Source organism: Mya arenaria, chromosome 6, assembly GCF_026914265.1.
Source record: "Mya arenaria isolate MELC-2E11 chromosome 6, ASM2691426v1".
Classification (NCBI taxonomy): domain Eukaryota; kingdom Metazoa; phylum Mollusca; class Bivalvia; order Myida; family Myidae; genus Mya; species Mya arenaria.
Genome location: NC_069127.1, coordinates 54,775,653 through 54,798,349, shown reverse-complemented (window position 1 = coordinate 54,798,349; position 22,697 = coordinate 54,775,653). Strand labels below are relative to the sequence as shown.

The following is a 22,697-nucleotide window of genomic DNA, read 5'->3' as shown; positions in this document are numbered from 1 at the left end:
CGAACGATCAAATAAATGCACGATCGAACGAATAAATGCACGAATAAATGCACGAACGAGCGAATAAATGCACGAACGAAGAAATAAATGCTCGAATAACTGCATGAACGAGCGCATAAATGCACGAACGATCGAATAAATGCACGAACTAACGAATTAATGCACGAACGACCGAATAAATGCACGAACTAACTAATAAATGCACGAATAAATGCTTGAAGGAAGGAATAAAAACACGAACCACGGAATAAATGAACGAACGTCGAATAAATTCACGAAAGAACAAAAATGTTCATAAATGCACGACCGAAGGAATAAATGCACGAATAAATGCACGATCGAACGAATAAATGCACGAATAAATGCAAGACCGAAGGAATAAATGCACGAATAAATGCACGACCGAACGAATAAATGCACGAATAAATGCAAGACCGAATGAATAAATGCACGAATAAATGCACGACCGAAGGAATAAATGCACGAATAAATGCACGATCGAACGAATAAATGCACGAATAAATGCAAGACCGAAGGAATATATGCTCGAATAACTGCATGGACGAGCGCATAAATGCAAGAACGATCGAATAAATGCACGAACTAACGAGTTAATGCACGAACAACCGAATAAATGCACGAACTAACGAATAAATGCACGAATAAATGTTCGAACGAAGGAATAAAAAACACGAACAACAGAATAAATGAACGAACGTCGAATAAACTCACGAAAGAACGAATAAATGTACATAAATGCACGAACGATCGAATAAATGCACCAAAGAACGCATAAATGCACGACCAATCGAATACTTGCACGAAAGAACGAATAAACGCAGAAATGAGCGAACGAATAAATAAATAAATCAATAAGTGAATAAGTAAATGAATAAATGAATGAATTAATTTATAAACAAATTATAGAAGTACTAGTTTGACACGTGGTTCCCTGGAAGCCAGCTTCGCACGTGCACGTGAACCCGTCGATAAGGTCGTTACACGTGCCTCCATTTATACAAGGATTCGAAGCACACTCGTCGGTGTCTATAACAGAATAACAACCATCCAGGTTTGACATGGCCATGTTATTATAATATAAATGTAAATATACTTTTTTTTCTTGTTTTTCGAAAAATAATGATAAAAATGTTCTAGGAAAAAAAAAGCAGCTTTAAATTGGTAATTAGAGTTGATGGCAATAAAAAAGTATCTCTAGTGTTTTATTCAGTTTTAATAGGATTTGAAAAGCTATTAGTCCAAATAAACTTAACAATTCTAAGCTAAGTTAAAGCTGCACTCTCACAGATTTAATGTTTTTTGTTTTGTTTTTTGTCTTAATTTATGTGAAAAATGCATGGACACCAGTTATGTAATACTGCTGATAAAATAGATCGCAGATTTTTATATTTCAGTTCAAAAATTGATGTTTAATGCATTTTTAAACCGTTAGTAACGCTTTAAGCTATAAATATAAGATATATTAATTTTCGAATGAAAACATGAACATCTGCGATCTGATCTTTTGTCAGCAGTCTTTTATCACTGGTTTGCAGATATTTACGCAAAACTCGGCTCATTTTAATATAAAATATAAAAAAATTGTCAAAAAGGTAAATCTGTGAGAGTGCAGCTTTAAAATATTTCAGGCTTAGCTTAGAAATAACTGGCTCACATACCTTGACAAGCAAAAGAACTGACGGCATTATGTCCAGTCAAACAACTACAGATGCCCAGCGCGCTACATTCGGCGTTGATGAGATTGTCACACAAGTTGGTGACAGTGTTACACAAATCACCGATTTGACCTGTATAAATAGAACAATGCGATTTAGGTTTGATTCCATGTCTCACCACTAAAGCAATACTAATCGTCTTCCTGGTGGGTTAAATGGATGTCCCGTGTGACAGTGCTTTACCTTACATACACGTTAAAGAACCAGGGTAGCTCTAACCAGGGTTACATTCTGTCTGTGCACTATGCTTAAAATAATGACTAACAATCTTATATCGGAGCACTCGCCGGATTGACAAGGCCCGATTGAGAGTATAAATAAGTTTACACACCACCAGTTTAAGTTTCATAGTCTGTTCGTCGGTTCATCCAGCTGTCACAAAACATTTTGTCACACGTATCTCCGGCAGTAAATTAACAAAAGTCGTAAAACCAGCATGTCTAGTTTTGCATCTTAAGTTCTATTTGTCTGTTGGCTGTTTATATATTTGTCAAATAATCATATTTGTATTTCACTTCATCTGGTTACATCCCGAATTGTTTTGGTTATGTTTCCAAACCTTTCAAGATTTAGTTGGTAATATTCCCAGAAATATATTTAACTCTGTCAATAAATGTGAGCTGGTTAAGCTCTACGATTATGTTAAAGAATCAGTATGTATTCGTAATGCTATTCCTAATAATTATTATTATTATTAATTTAGTTCATCCTCTGATACTGCTGCCTTTACGTCAACATATTTGTGTCTTTAACCATAGCACTAACCATGTACAAGCATTTGATATCAAAAACCTAAGTGTATGTGTTTAGACGATGTTCTGATGTATATGACTTATAAATGTCTTTTCTGTTCTTTTCTGTGGGTTTTTTTAAATCATAATATGCGAAAGTCCACACTTGTATTTAAAATAATTATTGTCAAATTGTAAAATTGCAAGAGACATACATGTAATACTGAAATAACATTCTAGTAGGTTTAAACAACCAGGAATATGCAATCTATGTCGTTTTATCAATCAACACTTATTAGAGTCAAACGTCATGGTCATAACTCATATTCGCCATTAAAATGTTGTCGTATTTACTTATTCCCTTCTAAGAGGACACATTTTATCTGCAAATATCTGTTATCATCTAAACACGATTGAACACTATGTCTACTATCCTCACACTTTGAATGGTCATAATCTTTAAACTGCCTTAAAGTCATCCAATGGCAATGACCAATCAGCTGTCATTAAAGTCCATGCGTATTTCGATTGTTCAAATAATCCTGACAACATGGCGCTCAGGGAGTGGTGGGGATTAATGTTTGACAAACATCTCTTGTTATAAAATGTTTATATTTTTATTGGAAATATTACCAAACATTTGCGAATATTGCATGTTTTAGAAATGTTTAGAACAATTTTAGTCATACTATAGATTATTCTGGGAATATTACGAACATGCTGAAAAACCTGCTGTTAATTTCAATACTATGCAATAAAGATTTTGGTAATATTCCCAGAATAATTCATGTCCTACAGCAGCCCACGTGGAGCTTTTTCTTTTTGGATTATTTTATTTAAATTCATCTTTTGATATGCCCAAAAAAGTTTTGGTAATGTTACCAAATATTTCAAGATAATATAATTGTATTCAGGATGAATTTGAGAACGATAACGGAAAATGTTCGTAATTCATTTTGGGAATATTACCAAATATTTGTGACTATTCCTAGTTTAAGAATGATATAGAAAATCTCTCGGCATAATATGGATTAGTTTGGGAATGTTCTCAAAAATGTTGAAAAGCCCCAGTTTTCAAAGCTATACTATGAACTGTTTGGTCCTACAGAAACTATTTGTGGAGTTTTCAAAGGCTTTTTATTGAATTAGTCTGTTTCAGTTCATTTGGTAATATTCTCAAATAATTTTGGTAATGTTACCAAATTGGTAATATTCCCAGAAAACCTGGACATTTTATTCAGAATCCTAGCAGAAAATGTTCATCATTTATTTTGGGAATATTACCAAAATATTTGTGACTTCATAGTTGAAGAATATTTTTGAAAATCTCTCGGCATAATATCGATAGTTTTGGGAATGTTCCCAAAATGTTAAAACCCCCACTATAACTTTAAATACTATACTTTGAAATGTTTGGTAATATTCCCGAAAGGTTTTGGTAATGTTACCAGAAATTTCAAGATTAACTTTGGTAATATTCCCAGAAAACCTGGACATTATTTCCAAGACGAATTTTAAAATGTTAGCCGAAAATGTTCATAATTCAGAAATATTACCAAATATTTGTGACAACCCCTAGTTTTTATTAATTTTTAGAAAACCTCTCAACATACTATGGATACTTTTGGGAATATTACCAGAAAAGTTGAAAAGCACACCATAACTCTTCAATACTATATTACAAAGTGTTTGGATATATTTTCAAAATGTTTTGGTAATGTTACCAACTTTTCAAGATCAAATTGGAAATATTCCCAGAATACCTGAACATTATACTCAGAATTCTAGCAGAAAATGTTCATCACTTATTTTGGGAACATTACCAAATATTTGTGACTTTTCATAGTTGAATAATATTTTAGAAAATCTCTCGGCATAGTATCGATTATTTTGAGAATGTTCCCACAAATGTTAAAACCCCCACCACAACTTTCAATACTATACTACAAAGAGTTTGGAATTATTTTCAAAATGTTTTGGTAATGTTACCAAATTTTCAAGATCAAATTGGTAATATTCCCAGAAAACCTGGACATTATATTCAGAATCCTAGCAGAAAATGTTCATCATTTGTTTTGGGAATATTACCAAATATTTGTGACTTTTCATAGTTGAAGAATATTTTAAAAAATCTCTCGGCATAGTATCGATTATTTTGGGAATGTTCCCACAAATGTTAAAATCCCCACCACAACTTTCAATACTATTCTACAAAGTGTTTGGAAATATTTTCAAAATGTTTTGGTAATGTTACCAAATTTTCAAGATCAAATTGGTAATATTCCCAGAAAACCTGGATATTATATTCAGAATCCTAGCAGAAAATGTTCATCAATTTTTTGGGGAATATTAACAAATATTTGTGACTTTTCATAGTTGAAGAATATTTTAAAGAATCTCTCGGCATAGTATCGATTATTTTGGGAATGTTCCCACAAATGTTGAAACCCCCACCACAACTTACAATACTATACTACAAAGTGTTTGGAAATATTTCAAAATGTTTTGGTAATGTTACCAAATTTTCAAGATCAAATTGGTAATCTTCCCAGAAAACCTGGACATTAAATTCAGAATCCTAGCAGAAAATGTTCATCATTTTTTTGGGGGAATATAACCAAATATTTGTGACTTTTCATAGTTGAAGAATATTTTAGAGAATCTCTGGGCATAGTATCGATTATTTTGGGAATGTTCCCACAAATGTTAAAACCCCCACCACAACTTACAATACTATACTACAAAGTGTTTGGAAATAATTTCAAAATGTTTTGGTAATGTTACCAAATTTTCAAGATCAAATTGGTAATATTCCCAAAAAACCTGGCATACTATGGATACTTTTGGGAATATTACCAGAAATGTTGAAAACCACACTATAACTCTTCAATACTATACTATGAAGTGTTTGGTAATATTCCCAAAGATATTTCTAATCCTACAGAAATGCTTTGAGGACATTACAAAGGGTTTCTGTTGAATAAAAATGTTACCATGCTGAAAAGGGAAAGTTGCGTTTTCCCTTTTCATTTCGCGGTTTGTTAGTTCATAAAAGTGTCACCAGTGGCAATACTACTATTCATACATTTCATGATAACATAACAATAAAAGTATTGTCACTCAAAGTAAGAGATATAAGAGACCATAGTTACAACACAATATTATTACAGCAAACGGATGATGCACCTATATTGTGATAACAATAAATATAATTTCACAATAAGAAACTAGAAACGAATGCTAATCGTGGTATAAAAATATATTAAAAAGGGGAATTAGAATACTGAAAATTAACGCGCACTTTCATGTTTAATTTAGAAAGGTCTCTATTATCACCGCGGTCAGACCAGAAATAAAATGATTAGCATTAATTTATAATATACATAAATAACACTATATTTAAAGCCAAAATACATTACTCACATAAATAAAACATCCCATTATTAAGAGTTGTGTTGCAGGTTTTGGCATAAATCTTTTGACAATATATTAATTGATGATATAAAAGACAGCATATCTTTATCAGACATGTTTGAAATAGTAGACTAATGATTTTCGCCTTTTCTTAAAATGGCATTGTTATTGTATCGTATAATCTAAAATATAACAACAGGTGAGTTTCTGATTCAACATTATCACAAAAAGGGCAAAGACGATCGTTCAATGCAAGGTTTTTTCATATCACCCTGTTTCAACTCGAATGTGACCTTCTTCACGTCTAGATTTACTTAAGGCTGACATGTGTCTTTGAGGGATTATCAGTTTACAGTACTGTTTAACAGATTAACTCGTTTTAAGATATTTGCAATAGTTTCTTAGCTTATTTCTGCCTCTTTCACGCATACCTTCACATCTATTATTTGAATAATACCAATCACTTACACACCTTGACATCATTTTATCACCTATCAGTCTAACAACAGTGGATTTACGTACACTATTATTGACACAGCATCAATAGGAGTGTATTTTCCGACGCTCAAAAGAAACGCGTGGCTCTGTTCTGAACGGCGTTGATGCATGGAAACAATTGTTCTCCCCAAAAAGACGCACCGTAACTAATAATACGCAATACCATTGAGTCATATAACTCGGTGAAAACGTCATAAGGCATACCACCGAAAAAGAATACTAAGGGTGCGGCTAGCATTCTGATCAACAAATGTGGCAGTCCTATTGTACATGTAATCAAGATATATGTTTTTATTATCAGAATTCATAATGATAATTTAGGCTGTGAGGTAGATTTGATAGGGCACTGTAGTTTATTTATTAAAGTATTGACTTTTCCTCGAGGAAATTACAAGTATCGAGTTATGTACTGATTTGGGAAATCATTCGATAAGCAAGCGGTGTACAGTGAAAATCGTTTCATTGTGAACTGAACGCGTGTTTTATTTATATTTTTGTAACTATTATTCTAAAAAATGACATAGAAATAGATTATTTTTTCTGTTATTCACACATATTCATTCTTCAGTATGGTACTATTTGTGTTACCAACATACAAATGGGAGCTTATGTGTGTAGAGGGCTGTGAGTGGCTTTGATTAAAGACATTTCTAGATATAGAAGCATGCATCACTGTGTATAAGGCATACAGCCTATCACCATGGTATGGCTAATCAGGGAATCAGTGTCTGTGTGAATGTTATTGAATTGTCAGCATACACAAAATAAAACACCCCGCTTGTTGGCACAACCTACATTGTGTTCCTTTGTTGATTTTATTTAAGGTTAAGATAATAAGTATATTATGATTGGCATAAAGTGACATGAAATAAAAACATAATCGTTGATAACAATGCCAAGATAAGTACACTTATATAAAGATTTCGTGCCGCGTATCAAATTGTGACCAGTACGCTGTACAGATTGGGTACGAACGTGAACTATGGTACGCTTAGTACAATAAATGGTCATATCATTATAGTAATATTACACCAATTAGCTAAGCAAGTATTTGTAAGTCATTTTTGAACCTAACTGCACCATGTCATCTGCATATAAAAATACAAATTTTCTTATCTTCAACAGAAATGCAAACATCTATTGTTTAGCACTTTACTTGGTCATCTGAAATTAGATTTTATAACAACGGGTTAAGGATGCAAGCTTTAAGTGGCGGACCCGTGGTCTAGTGATAACACATTTGACTGTCAATCCAGGGTCGTAGGTTCGATTCGCCGCCGCAACACTAATAAAAAAGTAATCGTTTTCCGCGAGGGACGTTAAATGGAGGTCCCGTGTGACAGTGCTATACACTGGTTTAGACAAAGCATGATTGGTCTCATTGATTGGATTATCATTGTTGCTTTGGGTTTACAGGATTGCTCGATAACATCCGTTCGTCCGTCCGTCAGTTTGTCCGTCGTAATCCGTATCCCGTCAATAACTTCATGGTGCATGGACCGATTTTCAAATAACTATGCACAAGTGTTGGAAATGACCGCTTTAAGACAGTTTGTGTCGTGCAAGACCAATGTCCAAATCCTAAAGGTCAAGAGCATAGTGCACTTTGAACTCTGTAAATGTTTACTAAAAACTATAGTGCACCACATTTTGCCTAAATGGTTATAATTATAGGGAACTACTTTTTATGCGCAGTCACCTACAGTCGCTAATGTGTTAATCCGATCTTAACATTGTTCAGTTTAATTTCGTCCCGTCCAGACGTCCAGTATTTGATTATAGAAGGGCGATCCATTCCTCCCATCCGTATTATTATTATTATTATTATTATGTTTATGTGTGTTCATTTGCAACTTACATGTATCATTATGTAATCTCGTCAAAGGGTTTATGTAGGACTTGAAATATTTCTGGAAATATAACCAAACCCTTCATAGTATAGTACTGAAGGTTATGGTGGTGTTTTCTACATGTTTGGGATTATTCCCCAAATCATCAATATCATGCGAAGAGATGTCCAGGTTCTCTTGGAATATTACCAACTGAATCTTGAAATGTTGGTAACATTACCAAAACATTATGGAAATATTTCCAGATGAATTGAAACAAAAACATAATCATTATGCCGAGAGAAAAAAAGCTAGGATTGGTCACACATATTTGGTAACATTCCCAGAGTAAATTATGAACATTTTCCGCTAACATTCTGAAATTCATCTTGGATATTATGTCCAGGTTTTATGGAATTATTTTCAATTTAATATTTTAAAAGTTGGAAACATTACCAAATCATTTTTGGGAAATATTACCAAACACTACATACTGCAGTAATGGAAGTTATATTAGAATTTGCTACATTTATGGGAATATTCCCAGTAGTATCGATATTATGTATGCTTAGAAATTTTCTAAAAAAATCTAAAACTAGGAATAGTCACAAACATTTGGTAATATTCCCAAAATAAATTATGAACATTTTCTTCTAGTATTATCAGATTCATCTTGGATAAAATGTCCAGGTTTTCTGGTAATATTACCAATTCGATCTTGAAATATTTGGCTACCAAGACGTTTTGGGAATATTGCAAGATGAACTGAAACAGAATAATCCAACATAAAGACTTTCTCAACAAAGGGTTTCTGTAGGACTGGTATTATTTCTGGGAATATTACCAAACAGTTCAAAGTAAGGTATTGAAAACTTTAGCGGGGCTTTTCAACATTTGTGAGATTATTCCCAAAATAAATCATATTCTGCTGAGATTTTTCTAAAATATTCTTCATCTTGGAGTAGTCACAAACATTTGGTAATATTCCCAAAATAATTGATGAACATTTTCTGTTAGCATTCTGAAATTCATCTGGAATATAAGGTCCAGATTTTCTGGGAATAATACCAATCTGATCTTGAAATATTTGGTAACATAACCAAAACATTTTGAGAAATTCACCAATATTACCAAACTCTTCATAGTTCATTTTTGAAAGCTATAGTGGGAATTTCACATTTTTGGGAATGTTTCCAAAATTTTCGATATTATGCAGAGAGATTTTCTAAAGTATTCTAAAACTAGAAATAGTCACAAATATTTGGTAATATTCCCAAAATAAATTATGAACATTTTCTGCTATCATTCTAAAATTCATCTTGCCTTGAATGTCCAGGTTTTCTGGTAATTTAACCAACTTGATCTTGAAATAGTTGGTAACATTACCAAACCAATATATTGTGAATATTACCAAACTCTTCATAGTATGGTATTTAAAGTAATTATGGGGATTTCAACATTTTTGGGAATATTTTAAAAATTATCGTGATTAAGCCGGAAGATTTTCTAAAATGTTCTAAAACTAAGAATAGTCACAAATATTTGGTTATATTTCCCAAAAATATGATGAACATTTTCTGCTAGCATTCTGAAAATCATCAGGAATATAATGTCCAGGTTTTCTGGGAATATTACCAATTGGATCTTGAAACATTACCATAACTTTTTGGGAATATTACCAGATGAATTAAAACAAATTAATCCAACAGAAAGTCTTTGAAAAGTCCACAAAGATTTTCTGTACGACATGAAATATTTCTGGGAATATTACCAAACAGTCCATAGTTTAGTATTTAAAGTTATAGCAGGGATTGTCAATATTATTGGGAACATTCCCCAAAGAATCCATATTATGCGGAGATATGTCCAGGTTTTCTGGGAATAATACCAACTGAATCTTGAAATGTTGGTTACATTATCAAAACGTTATTGGAATATTTGCTGATGAGTTGAAACAAAAATATATTTATTTGTTTAATTAAGTTGTCTAAAGTGTCCTTTATTTATAATTCAAACCATTTTTGTCGCAAGGTTTGTGTACTATATAATGCATCATTTTAAGTATACTTTAATATCAGTTGGTATTTTGTTCCAGAATTATTAACTATAATAATCTATATATATAATATATAATATTTATAATTAACTTTTGACATGGTGGTATAGTAAAAAAAGACAATGTAGTACATACCAACTGGATCTTGAAATGTTGTTTACATTACCAAAACATTTTTGGGAATATTGCTAAATCAATTGTGACAATAACATAATTATATACACATTTCAGAAACTCTGGTTAACATTTCTGTTTATGACTCTTTATACTTTAGAAGATATATGTGCCACAATATGGCATGCTTTGAAAGCTATGCTATAACTACGTATACGGTCATAACTTTGTACTTAATGGCCACATCAAAACATAAACCGAAAGCTGCATTACTACAATTGCTGGTTAACATCTTCGTGTGGAATTTTGACTCTGGCTCGTATTCTTTTGGATATACGCGCAAAACAAGATATGTGACAGATGAACAGACACACAGACCCGAGTTGCGATCCCTGACATGCAGGTAAACATTCCTATAAAGCATTACAACTCTGGCTCCTTAACTGCTGGAGATATGTGTGACACAATATTTGGTGACATATGATCGGACGGACGGACAAGTGCAAACTATATGCCCCAACCTCTCGGAGTGGAGGCTCGGCATTACAACATTTTAGCAGTATACGAAATTAGAATAAAATTAGACAATAAATGTTTTGAACATTTTTTTCAGCAACATGCATGATAAACAATCATTCTATGCTGTAAAACCTTCAGTATACATTTTCAAAATTTGTAACTATATAACCATTAAAAGAACAATGATGAAAGACATAATAAGCAAACCAGAGTCGTAAATCTTCACAGGAATGTTTACCATGATGTGTTAGTTTGCGCCTTGGGTTATATTCGTCCGACTGTCTATTTCACGCCTATTCCCAAAAAAAGACAGAAGTGTTAACCAGATTTCGTAGTTATGCACCTTATGACTTATGTTTTGATATGCCAAGTAAGTACAAATATATGGCCCTAGACCTATAGTTATAACATAGCTTACAGAGCATGCCATATTGGGGCACACATATCTCCTATAGTATATGAGTCAGAAACAGAAACGTTAATCATCATGTGTGAAACTTGTTTAATGGCCCGTCGTACTAGCGTGGGGGCATATGTGTCTTATGGACTCATATCTTGTTATAATTCGGTTGAGCTTAGCACAATGCAGTTACAGTAAAGATAATACTATAAACTGCATGCATGTGAATATGAGCTTCAATGTCTAAAATACCACCAGTTTTAAGAACTGAAAAGGGAGATGCACAGTAAGTTTGGATGGCCAATGTCTTTTGAATAACACCATCAAACAGACTTAATTGAATACAATAATTTAACCTCTCAACACTAAAGGACATACACGATTTATAAGCGATATGTTCTCGATCACTTCATTACTTTTACTTAAACAAACATAAATTCCCGTTTGTTGCATATTCTGGATCAAAAAATGAATACCAACTGATTTTGAAGTATACTTACAATTATGCATTATATAAAATACAACCCTTGATAAAAGATTGGTTTAAAATTTTAAATAAAGGAGGTTCAAATAAGCTAAGTAAACAAAATAATTATATTTTTGTTTCAATTCATCTGGAAATCTTCCCATAATGTTTTGGTAATTTTACCAACATTTCAAGATTCAGTTGGTAATATTCAAAGAAAACCTGGACGTGTCTTGGCATACTATTGATTATTTTGGAAATGTTACCAGAAATGTTGAAAAACCCTGCTAAAGTTTCCAATACAATACCTGCAACTGTTTGGTAACATTCCTAGAAATAACAAGTCCTAGAGAAACCCTCTGTGGATATTTCAAAGGCTTTCAGTTGGATAATTTTGTTTCAATTCCTCTGGTAACATTCCCAAAAAGTGTTGGTAATGTTACCAAATATTTCAAGATCAAATTGGTAATATTCCCAGAAAACCCGCACATTATATCCAAGATGAATCTAAGAATGCTAGCAGAAAATGCATCATTTATTTTGGGAATATTACAAAATATTTGTGACTATTCCTAGTTTTAGAAATATTAGAAAATCTCTCCGCATACATACTATCGATAATTTTGAGAATGTTCGCATAAATGATGAAAATCCTACTATAACTTTCATTACTACCATATGTAGTGTTTGGTATTATTCCCAAAATGATTTGGTTATGTTACCAACTATTTCAAGATTAAATTGGAAATATTTTTAGAAAACCTGGACATTATATTTCAGATGAATTTCATAATGTAAGCAGAAAATGTTAATAATTACTCTGGGAATGATACCAAATATTTGTGACCATTCATAGCTATTTCCTCGGCATAATATTGATGAATATATTTTTGTTTCAATTCATCTGGAAATATTCCAATAATGTTTTCGTGATGTTACCAACATTTCAAGATTAAGTTGGTAATATTCCAAGAGAACCTGGACATCTCTTCGCATGATATTGATGATTTGGGGAATATTACTAAAAATGTAGAAAACACCATTATTCCTTTTAACACTTTAATATGAAGGGTTTGGTAATATTCCCAGAAATATTTCAAGTCTTACAGAAACCCTTTGACGAGATTACAAAGGGTTTCTGTTCAATTAAAATGATACCATGTTGAAAAGGGAAAGCTGCGTTTTCCCTTTTTATCTTGCGGTTTGTTTACATACGTATTGGAAAATGATATACAGATGCTTTCATCATGTAACTGGCGTTCGATGTAAAAAATGAGGAATTATTCAAAGTGACTTTTGTGGTAATCGTTTATTATAGGATAAAATCATGTTAACTTTATTATCTTGCTGTCTTACGTAATCAAACTGTAAGTTTGCTCTGAGCACTCAAACAAAGTCACAGTTATACAATTTCACAACCCCAAAACTTGATTTTTTAGTTTTAAAGGATATGAAATATAACTGGTTGTTTTAAAACAGCCAAAACAAATGGTAAAGCTCAGTGTTATTGGAAACAGAAAAAGTTACAAAATTAAAAATGCACTATTACTCCCATATATGATTTAACACATTTAGAACAATTGTTTTAATTAACCAAAATCGATGAACATATGTCAAAACCAGTGGTGCTTACGAAGGATACCGAGTTTAATTGAAAAGAAATGTGCAGAAAACAAAGTATTGCTACCTTATGAGACGATAGTAGATCGCAGTAAATCTCTTAGCACTCACCAATCATTTAATATATTTTGCGTTTTCAGATATTAAATACACGATTATAATCTTGTTATCAATACTAAATATTTTCCATAAATGCATTAATTAGTAAGTAGTTAAAGGTTTATCACTCACATTTAAATTTGTTATACATATGTTTGTATTTATTTAGAATAAGAGTGTCACTTAAAGCCTACCAACACAGTTTATGAGTACGAGCCTAATATTCTTCTATAAAACACATGTACATGTATAACCATTTAAATACCTTCAACACATGATGGCGCTGTTCCGGACCAGGCTGAACCCGTTTCACACGTGCGCATGGCATTGCCGACCAGTTTAAACGTGGCTGAACATGTATACGTCGCAACCTCGTTGAGGACTGTGGCCGCGTAAGTAACGTCACCGTTCGTTGGCTTTGTTAGTGCTCCACAATCTGTTTTTAAGGAACAAAATACAATGTACGCATTGAATACCCTGTTTAAGATGTGTTTTGATTACGTCTGTGTGATTTTCGCTCATCTGGTATGCGACAAAACACATTATATAACATGTTCGGAATATACCGTAAGTGCACACAAAATCCAAAGCATTTAGGTATTCGAAAATGATAAACAGATGTTTTCATCATGTAACTGGCGTTCGATGTAAACAAATGAGGTATTAATCAAAGTGACTTTTGTGGTAATCGTTTATTATAGGATAAAATCATGTTAACTTTATTATCTTGCTGTCTTACGTAATCAAACTGTAAGTTTGCTCTGAGCACTCAAACAAAGTCACAGTTATACAATTTCACAACGCCAAAACTTGATTTTTTAGTTTTAAAGGATATGAATAATAACTGGTTGTTTTAAAACAGCCAAAACAAATGGTAAAGCTCAGTGTTTTTGAAAACAGAAAAATTTACAAAATTAAAGATGCTCTATTACTCCCAAATATGATTTAAAACATTTAGAACAATTGTTTTAATTAACCAACAACGATGAACATATGTCAAAACCAATGGTGCTTACGAAGGATACCGAGTTTAATTGGAAAGAAATGAGCAGAAAACAAAGAATTGCTACCTTATGAGACGATAGTAGATCGCAGTAAATCTTTTAGCACTCACAAATCATTTAATATTTTTTGCGTTTTCAGATATTATATACACGGTTATAATATTGTTATCAGTAATAATTATTTTCCATAAATGCATTATTTAGTAAGAAGTTAAAGGTTTATCACTCACATTAAATTTGTTATACATATGTTTGTATTGATTTAGTATAACAGTGTCACTTAAAGCCTGCCAACATAGTGTATGAGCACGAGCCTTAATATTCTTCTGTAAAGCACATGAACATGTATAACCATTTAAATACCTTCAACACATGTTGGCGCTGTTCCGGACCAAGTTGGACCCGTTTCACACGTGCGCAAGGCATTACCGACCAATTTAAAGGTGGCTGAACATGTATACGTCGCAACCTCGTTGAGGATTGTGTTCGTGTAAGTAACGTCACCGTTCGTCGGGTTCGTTAGTGCTCCACAATCTGTTTTCAAGGAACAAAATACAAAGTACACATTGAATACCCTGTTTAAAATGTGTTTTGATTACGTCTGTGTGATTTTTGTTCATCTGGTATGCGACAAAACACATTAAATAACATGTTCGGAATATACCGTAAGTGCAAACAAAAAACAAAGCATTTAAGTATTCGAAAATGATATACAGATGTTTTCGTCATGTAACTGGTGTTCGATGTAAACAAATGAGGAATTATTCAAAGGGACTTTTGTGGTAATCGTTTATTATAGGATAAAATCATGTTAACTTTATTATCTTGCTGTTTTACATAATCAAACAGTAAGTTTGCTCTGAACACTCAAAGTTATAGTGTTACAATTTCACAACGCCAAAGCTTGATTTATTTAGTTTTAAAGGATACGAAATATAACTGCTTGTTTTTAAACAGCCAAACAAATGGTTAAGCTCAGTGTTTTTGGAAACAGAAAAAGTTACAAAATTAAAGATGCTGTATTACTCCCATATATGATTTAACACATTTAAAACAATTGTTTTAATTAACCAAAATCGATGGACATATGTCAAAACCAATGGTGCTTACGAAGGATACCGAGTTTAATTGGAAAGAAATGTGCAGAAAACAAAGTATTGCTACCTTATGAGACGATAGTAGATCGCAGTAAATCTTTTTAGCACTCACCAATGATTAAATATTTCAGCGTTCTCAGATATTAAATACACAGTTATAATACTGTTATCAGTAATTAATATTTTCTATAAATGCATTATTTAGTAAGTAGTTGAAGGTTAATCACTCAAAATATATATTTGTTATATATGTGTATGTACTGATTTTGAATAAGAGTGTCACTTTAACCACCGCCGAGTATTTCTATTTCAAACCAGTCTTTGACATTTGAAACGGCTTGTCACACTGCGTTCGTTTTCCAGATTAAGTCTAAGTTCTTTACTGGTTTCTTTGCCTTGGACCAATTTTTTTAGACACCGAACACTTAATATTCAAAACAGTCTGTTAGTCCTGAGAATTTGATTATTTTCAACAAACGGGATCCCAAGACATGTCCATGCCTATTATATATTCTACTGATGTGTTTAGACACACAGCAGGACGGTTGAATTTAGTACAGCCATCAGTGTATTAAGGTGTCATAGAAAAGATTTAAGTTAATTTAAATAAGTATTACAATGCACAGTGCCGCTTTGACTGACCTTCAACACATAAAGGGTCCGTTCCATCCCATAACCCGCTGCCTTGACACGTTCTTACGGCGTTACCGACAAGCTGGTAATCAGCGTCACACGAATACGAGGCTGTCTGGCCCTCGTACGTTAACGGGTTGATCACGGCTCCGTTTACTGGAGCGGTTAATACACCGCAGTCTGTATAGAAAGTGACAGGTGAAATATATATATGTAAGACGTAGATCCCTGGCCAGCCAAAGAACGGGGGCGAATCCTACTAACATGGACAAAAATGCATGCCATCCATATAAACAGGGTCCGCTGGATGTCAGGGCAGCAGCCACCATGATATTTTCTCATAAATGTGTTACCTTATATTATATAACAATAAGTTATTTACTTTTGTTACTGAAAATCAAGTTTAAATGAACAAGGCCCGTATTTTTTTTTAAAAATGTTGTGTGTTATTTTATTTTCGTGTTAGTGTTGTTGTTTTTCCTTTCATATTGGCAGGTTGCCAAGGGAAGTTGACAAATAAATTGACGGTGTGATTTGTGTATAGGGTCTTACCTCTGCAAACGGGGTACCCGCACAGATTCACATTTTTATCATTAATTTGTTTTCTTAAGTGGAAAATAAAGAAGGAAGCGCATGCGCTTTTGCTAGTAAAGAGACATTTTGTGCTCAACACTACGAAGGTTAGCTTTTATTTTTGGTCTTTGCAACATTTAAGTCCGCAGACCGAGCGCATTTTGATACTGGTTGACCAACAGTAAAGACTCCAAACAGAAATACATGATTTTATCCTAAAATATTCATATAACTTGAAATATGATATCGTATTACCAATGAAGCACGTAGGTTCATTCCCATCCCAGCCAGCTTCTATGCACGTGCGAGTGTTGGTCCCCACAAGGATGAACCCGGCACTGCAGGTGTAAGTGGCCACAGAATTCAGAACAGTGTCAAGGTGGGTCACTCCGAGATTACCCGTGCTTACAAGGGCTCCACAATCTGAGAAATAAACCTTTTTTCAGATATGATTGCGTCGCCTTAATGTCAGGTAAAACAGTAAGAATACAGACAATAAAAGAACAAGACACCCTGTCGTTGGACGTCGATATTAACAAGGTTCAGTTAAAACGTGTTAAGAATGAGTTTGAAATTGAAAGCTGCACTCTCACAGATATACCGTTTTTGCAACTTTTTTTATTTTTTTGTCTTGTAAAGAGCAAATTTTTGCGTAAATATCTGCAAACCAATGATAAAAGATTGCTGACAAAAGATCAAAACGCAGATTTTTATATTACCGTTCGAAAATTAATATTTTATGGCTTAAACCGTTACTAACGTTTTAAAAAAATGCATAAAACATCACTTTATGACCTAAAATATGAAAATCTGCGATCCGATTTTTGATAGCAGTCTTATATAACTGGTTTTCATTCATTTTCGCAAACAATGGCTCGTTCCAAGACAAAAAAATAAAATAAAAATGTCAAAAAGTTCAATATGTTGGAGTGCAGCTTTAAGACTCAAAAGCTATTTTACAATATTTTTTATATCATTTATCAGTTAACTTAAAATTAAGAGGTGTGTAACATAATTGTAACAATAAAACAATTTTAATTTATATAAATTTACTTTGAATATATATGCCAAAAGCTACAGAAACATGCTCAGTAGCAAAAAGTTTAAACATAAACCCGGTTTAGTGGCAATGGGCAAACGCCAAAGACATAGAACACAAAATCACAAACAAGAAACAAAGAAACAGTACAAAACTCTACAGATAAATGTACTACAACCTTTGTATAAAAAAGGTCTTCAACATGGCTAAGATTGTAAGATGTAAACCAAAAACTACCAATCACAGTCTCTGGAAAACTGGAAATTATGACAACATTGAAGTCAAAGTGTTTATTCTTGGGTGTCGATGTCATGCTCAAGATATTAACGAATATGGTTTATTGGAGCGATCGGGTCACTCGGGCGATTGTGTTCACCTCTTTCCCTAGTGCGACTCGAAGCAGGTTCGATCCCTGGGCTGAGTCGCCTCATCGCTAACAGTAATAACAGCTTTCCGGGAAGGACGTTGAACGTTGGTCCAGGTTTCATCACCAACATTTTTATTATACGGATATTTTAAAAGCAAATTGTGTTCATTACCACAGGGATTCTACGATGTTCCAACATTTTGAAAATATCCCACGCGAAACAATAAATACCTGTGATACACGTGGGTTCTGTGCCGTCCCAGCCCGTGCCGGAAACACAGTTTCTTGTGCTATCCCCAACAAGCTTGAAGCCCGTGTTACACGTGTAGGTTGCGGAATTACCAACCGACGTAGTTCCGGTGTCCGCATTTACAGTTCCGCCCGTCGGTGCTGTCAAAACTGGACATTCTGTGATAAATGAATAGTTTTGGTGTAATTGGCCGCTTGTACAAAAAGAAACAAACAAAAAAGGCAAGAAAAAAACGGTACCGCCATATCAACTGTTGCAGTTTAAAAATTTGATCCTTTTAAAGATAAAAAAAATCATCGATCGATCGGCAAATAATTTCTTATTTAATTCAGGAAACCCCTTCACGGCTGGTCAAATCCCCTCAAAATGCCCTCGCACCTCGGGGACATCCTATGTAAGACCCGTTCCCCGCTATTAACTCAAATCACCAAACGAGATGAAAAAGCTTACGGCACGTGGCTATTATTGTTTCCCAACCAATTCCATCCACACAGTTGATGGTGTCTGTACCGACAAGTTCGAACCCGGCGTTACACGTGTACGTAACGGCCATCAGAGATGTAGTGTCTGCAGAACCATCCGCAAGCGTAGGAACAGTGCCGCAGTCTGTCAATGAGACGAGAGCAACATAGTAATGTAATTACTAGAAAGGGGCTTCGGACGTCAGTAACGTGGCTGCAGACCCTTCCGCAAGCGTTGGAACGTAATGCAGTGTGTGAATAAGGTAACAACACCACCATAGTAGTGCAATTACTTGAAAGATGCGGTGTACGTCAGAGACGTGGTGACTTCAGAACCATCCGTCAGCGTAAGAGCCATGCCGAAGTTTGTTCATAAGACAGAAATGACATAGTAATGTGACTACTTTAAAGGGGTTACGGACGTCAGGGACGTGGCTTCAGAACAATCCGTCAGCGTAGGAGCCGTGCCGCAATCTGTGAATAAGGTTACAGCAACGACATAGTAATGTAATTATTTGAAAGAGTTTACGGCCATCAGTGACGTAGTGGCTGCAGAACCTTCCATGCCACAGTCTGTAAATAAGGTAACAACGACATAGTAATGTAATTATTTGAAAGAGTTTACGGCCATCAGTGACGTAGTGGCTGCAGAACCTTCCATGCCACAGTCTGTAAATAAGGTAACAGCAACATAGTAATGTAATTACTTGAAAGGAGTTATTGACGTCATGGACGTGATGGCTGCAAAACCTTCCACCAGCGTAGAAGCGTGCTGCAGTCTGTTAATAAGCTTACAAGAAATGTGTAGTCTCATAAGTTGAGGTAGATTGTTTTATGTATTTCTGTAGTGCGCATACATAGTATAAATTATATCATATATTTAACATACGCTATGTATAGATATATTTCTATAAATCATTAACAGATGGATTAACTTGAAATTGAAACCCTCCTGGAGAACATTACCATATGTGCATGCAAGGTTGTCAGTAGCAGCAACATATCCCACGTTACAGATACAGACGAGACTCCCTCCCGCTACATCACAGGCGGTGTTGGCGTGGGCGTCACATTCCGTTCCACCGTCGGTACATACTGAAAAGTTAAAAGTTTAACATTCAGTTTTAGAATAAAAGTTTGACATTTTGTAAAAGGAATATATGTTTGCCATGTACATAAGAAGTATCGCGGCCCTATCCTAGTTCACACTCATTTCTGTCTAGTGAATTATAGGGCTTGATTATATATATATAATATGTATTTAGTTGAGAGGAAAAGAATATGTATCTATAAGCAAAAATATTTGGTAATTCTTCATCAAAACACTACTAACAAGAAAGGTAAAATGAAATGAAGATTTGCAGTTTTCCCACTTCGAGTCCGAAGGCAGACACGAGACTGTTCTTAATCATGGCTCTAGAAGTTAGGGGCTGTTTCTGGTAGTTTACACTAAGAGATCCCTGAATAACTTACAATTATTTTCAAACTAATAATATATAGGATTATGAAATACTCTTTAAAAGATGTTCGTGAAGTTGGTAGTCTGGCAGCATGGCAGCTCGGCAGCGTGAAATTGACAGTCTGGCAGCCTGGCAGCGTGAAGTTAGCAGCCCAGCAGCTGAGAGCGTAAAGTTAGCAGCCCAGCAGCTTGGCGGCCTGGCAGCGTGAAATTGATAGTCTGGCAGCCTGGCTGCGTGAATTTAGCAGTTTTGCAGCCTGGCAGCCTCGCAGCTTGAAGTTAGCAGTCTGGCAGCGAGACAGCTTGAAGATAGCAGACCAGCAGCTTGACAGCGTGAAGTTAGCAGCTCAGACGTCTGTAAGATTAAAAGCGTGAAGTTAGCAGCTCAGCAGTCTGGCAGATTAAAGTCCGCAGTTTAGCGGTCTGATGTCAACAGCCGAGCAGCCTGGCAGATTAGCAGCGTATAAACTTCCTTCAAAATACTTATTCCACGGTTAGTGAGTTTTAAGCAAAGATAAGATGTGAAATGTTTCAGAACACTTAGTTTTTAACGTTATCTTGCTAGAATTTAATTCGATTTTTTATCGCTCTTCCTAAACAAAATTGCGCGAAGTTTTCTGTCATTATATTTTGAAAAAAGTGCATCTTCAAATTCAAAACACTTTATTTTGCCATTAAATCGGTAAATTAGTTTCACCTTACATTACCACGTATCGGAGCGTTATATAATTAATGTTATCTTTTCTTTCAACACGGAAAAATCAGAAATTCATGTTTTCAAAGTCGAAAACAACATAAAAAATGAAATATTCCTTCACAATAGTTCGTTGGCAAAACACGCCTTTAAATGACGCAAAATACTAAAATGTATACTTTTAAAACATTTACACTATTCTTTATATGTGATCTTAAAAATATCACTTAACTCGACTATTCGATTTCAGTCTGCTCGGCTTTTGAATTCACGCTGCCAGGTTGCTAGACAGCTGACTTTAATCTGCCAGACCGCTGGGCTGCTAACTTCACGCTTTTAATCTGCCAGGCTGCAGATTTCAGTCTGCTGACAAATATAGCTCGTTCCAGCAGCGCGAAGCGTATTATGATATTTTTACACAGGTTGGATACAAGGCGTTTAGCATATATAACGTTCGGATAATTCCACGTTTAATGACTTTTAAGCAAAGATAATATGTGAAATGTTTCAGAACACCAATTTTGTTTACGTAATCTTACTAGCATTAAATTTTATGTCTATCGCTTCTTATCTTTGCTTCAAACTCACTAAACGTGGAAAATCTATTAAAAAGGAAGTTTTTACGCTGCTAATCCGCCAGTCTGGTCGGCTGTTGACTTCACGCTGCCAAGCTTCTAGAATGCTGACTTTAATCTGCCAGGCTGCTGGGCTGTTAACTTCACGCTGTCAGACTGCAGGGCTACTAACTTCACGCTTCCAGGCTGCTGGGCTGCTAACTTCACGTTGCCACGTTGCCAGGCTGCCATGCTGCCACGCTGCCAGACTGCTAACATTACGCTGCCACGTTGTTATGCTGCTGACTTCATGCAGCCAGGCTGCTGGCCTGCTAACTTCTAGCTGCTAATCTGTAAGGCTCCTGGGCTGCCAACTTCACACTGCCACGCTGCTATGCTGCCATGCTGCTAATTTATGCTGCCAGACTGCAAACTTCACGGACATCTATAAAAGCTTCAAGCTTTCTATTCAATTGGTGTAATTCGATGTCAACTGTCTGTTAACTTAAAACAAATATTTATCAACCAACGCATTGGTAAAATGTATATTAGGTATACACTTTTTTGACACCAATTAACCTTAATATATTTTTGAGTTTTTTAATCTGATAAAAAACTTACCAGTAGATCCGACTTCTGCATTAACTCCAAATTTCCCAAGATGAATCAACAACACACACAACGTGGCAAGTACACTTTTCCCGTGCACAAACATGTCAACCCGACCCGTGTACAGAAAAACGCTGAGGGAATTTTGATGAAAGGCAGAAAATGGTTTTCTGTCCAGAATATTCACGAGATTGCCATGTTCTTCATTCAAAATTTAAAGTCCAAGTGTGATTATTAAAGATTTGTTTAGATACTTGATCTATACATTAGGTTGAATGAGTTTATTTAATGACACATAGTAGGCGATGAATTGGGGAAAAAAGAATAATTAACTAGATATGAATACCTTATATTGTTCTTGGTTCTAAAGTCATTGAAACAAATAACACGTTATCGGATTACTATAGTTGACGATCAGTCAAAATCAGATATCCGCAGGATCTTTTGTCTTTCGCAGATGGGAGTCATTGTAGGA

The 22,697-nt window shown here is 34.5% G+C and overlaps 1 protein-coding gene across 1 annotated transcript in view; it reads right to left on the bottom strand.

Moving 5' to 3' along the window:
* Positions 1-22,432, bottom strand: part of LOC128237903 (fibropellin-1-like) — a 29,747-nt gene extending 7,315 nt beyond the window's left edge. The window contains exons 1-10 of the mRNA XM_052953481.1: positions 22,235-22,432; positions 19,873-20,001; positions 18,896-19,051; positions 18,427-18,603; positions 17,045-17,212; positions 16,226-16,396; positions 14,850-15,020; positions 13,748-13,918; positions 1,680-1,808; positions 934-1,047 (exon numbers count right to left, since the gene is read on the bottom strand). Of these exons, the coding sequence (XP_052809441.1) occupies positions 934-1,047; positions 1,680-1,808; positions 13,748-13,918; positions 14,850-15,020; positions 16,226-16,396; positions 17,045-17,212; positions 18,427-18,603; positions 18,896-19,051; positions 19,873-20,001; positions 22,235-22,328 (1,480 nt within the window). The 5' untranslated portion in view covers positions 22,329-22,432. The remainder of the gene's footprint in view (positions 1-933; positions 1,048-1,679; positions 1,809-13,747; positions 13,919-14,849; positions 15,021-16,225; positions 16,397-17,044; positions 17,213-18,426; positions 18,604-18,895; positions 19,052-19,872; positions 20,002-22,234) is intronic.
* Between the last annotated feature and the right edge of the window lie 265 nt (positions 22,433-22,697).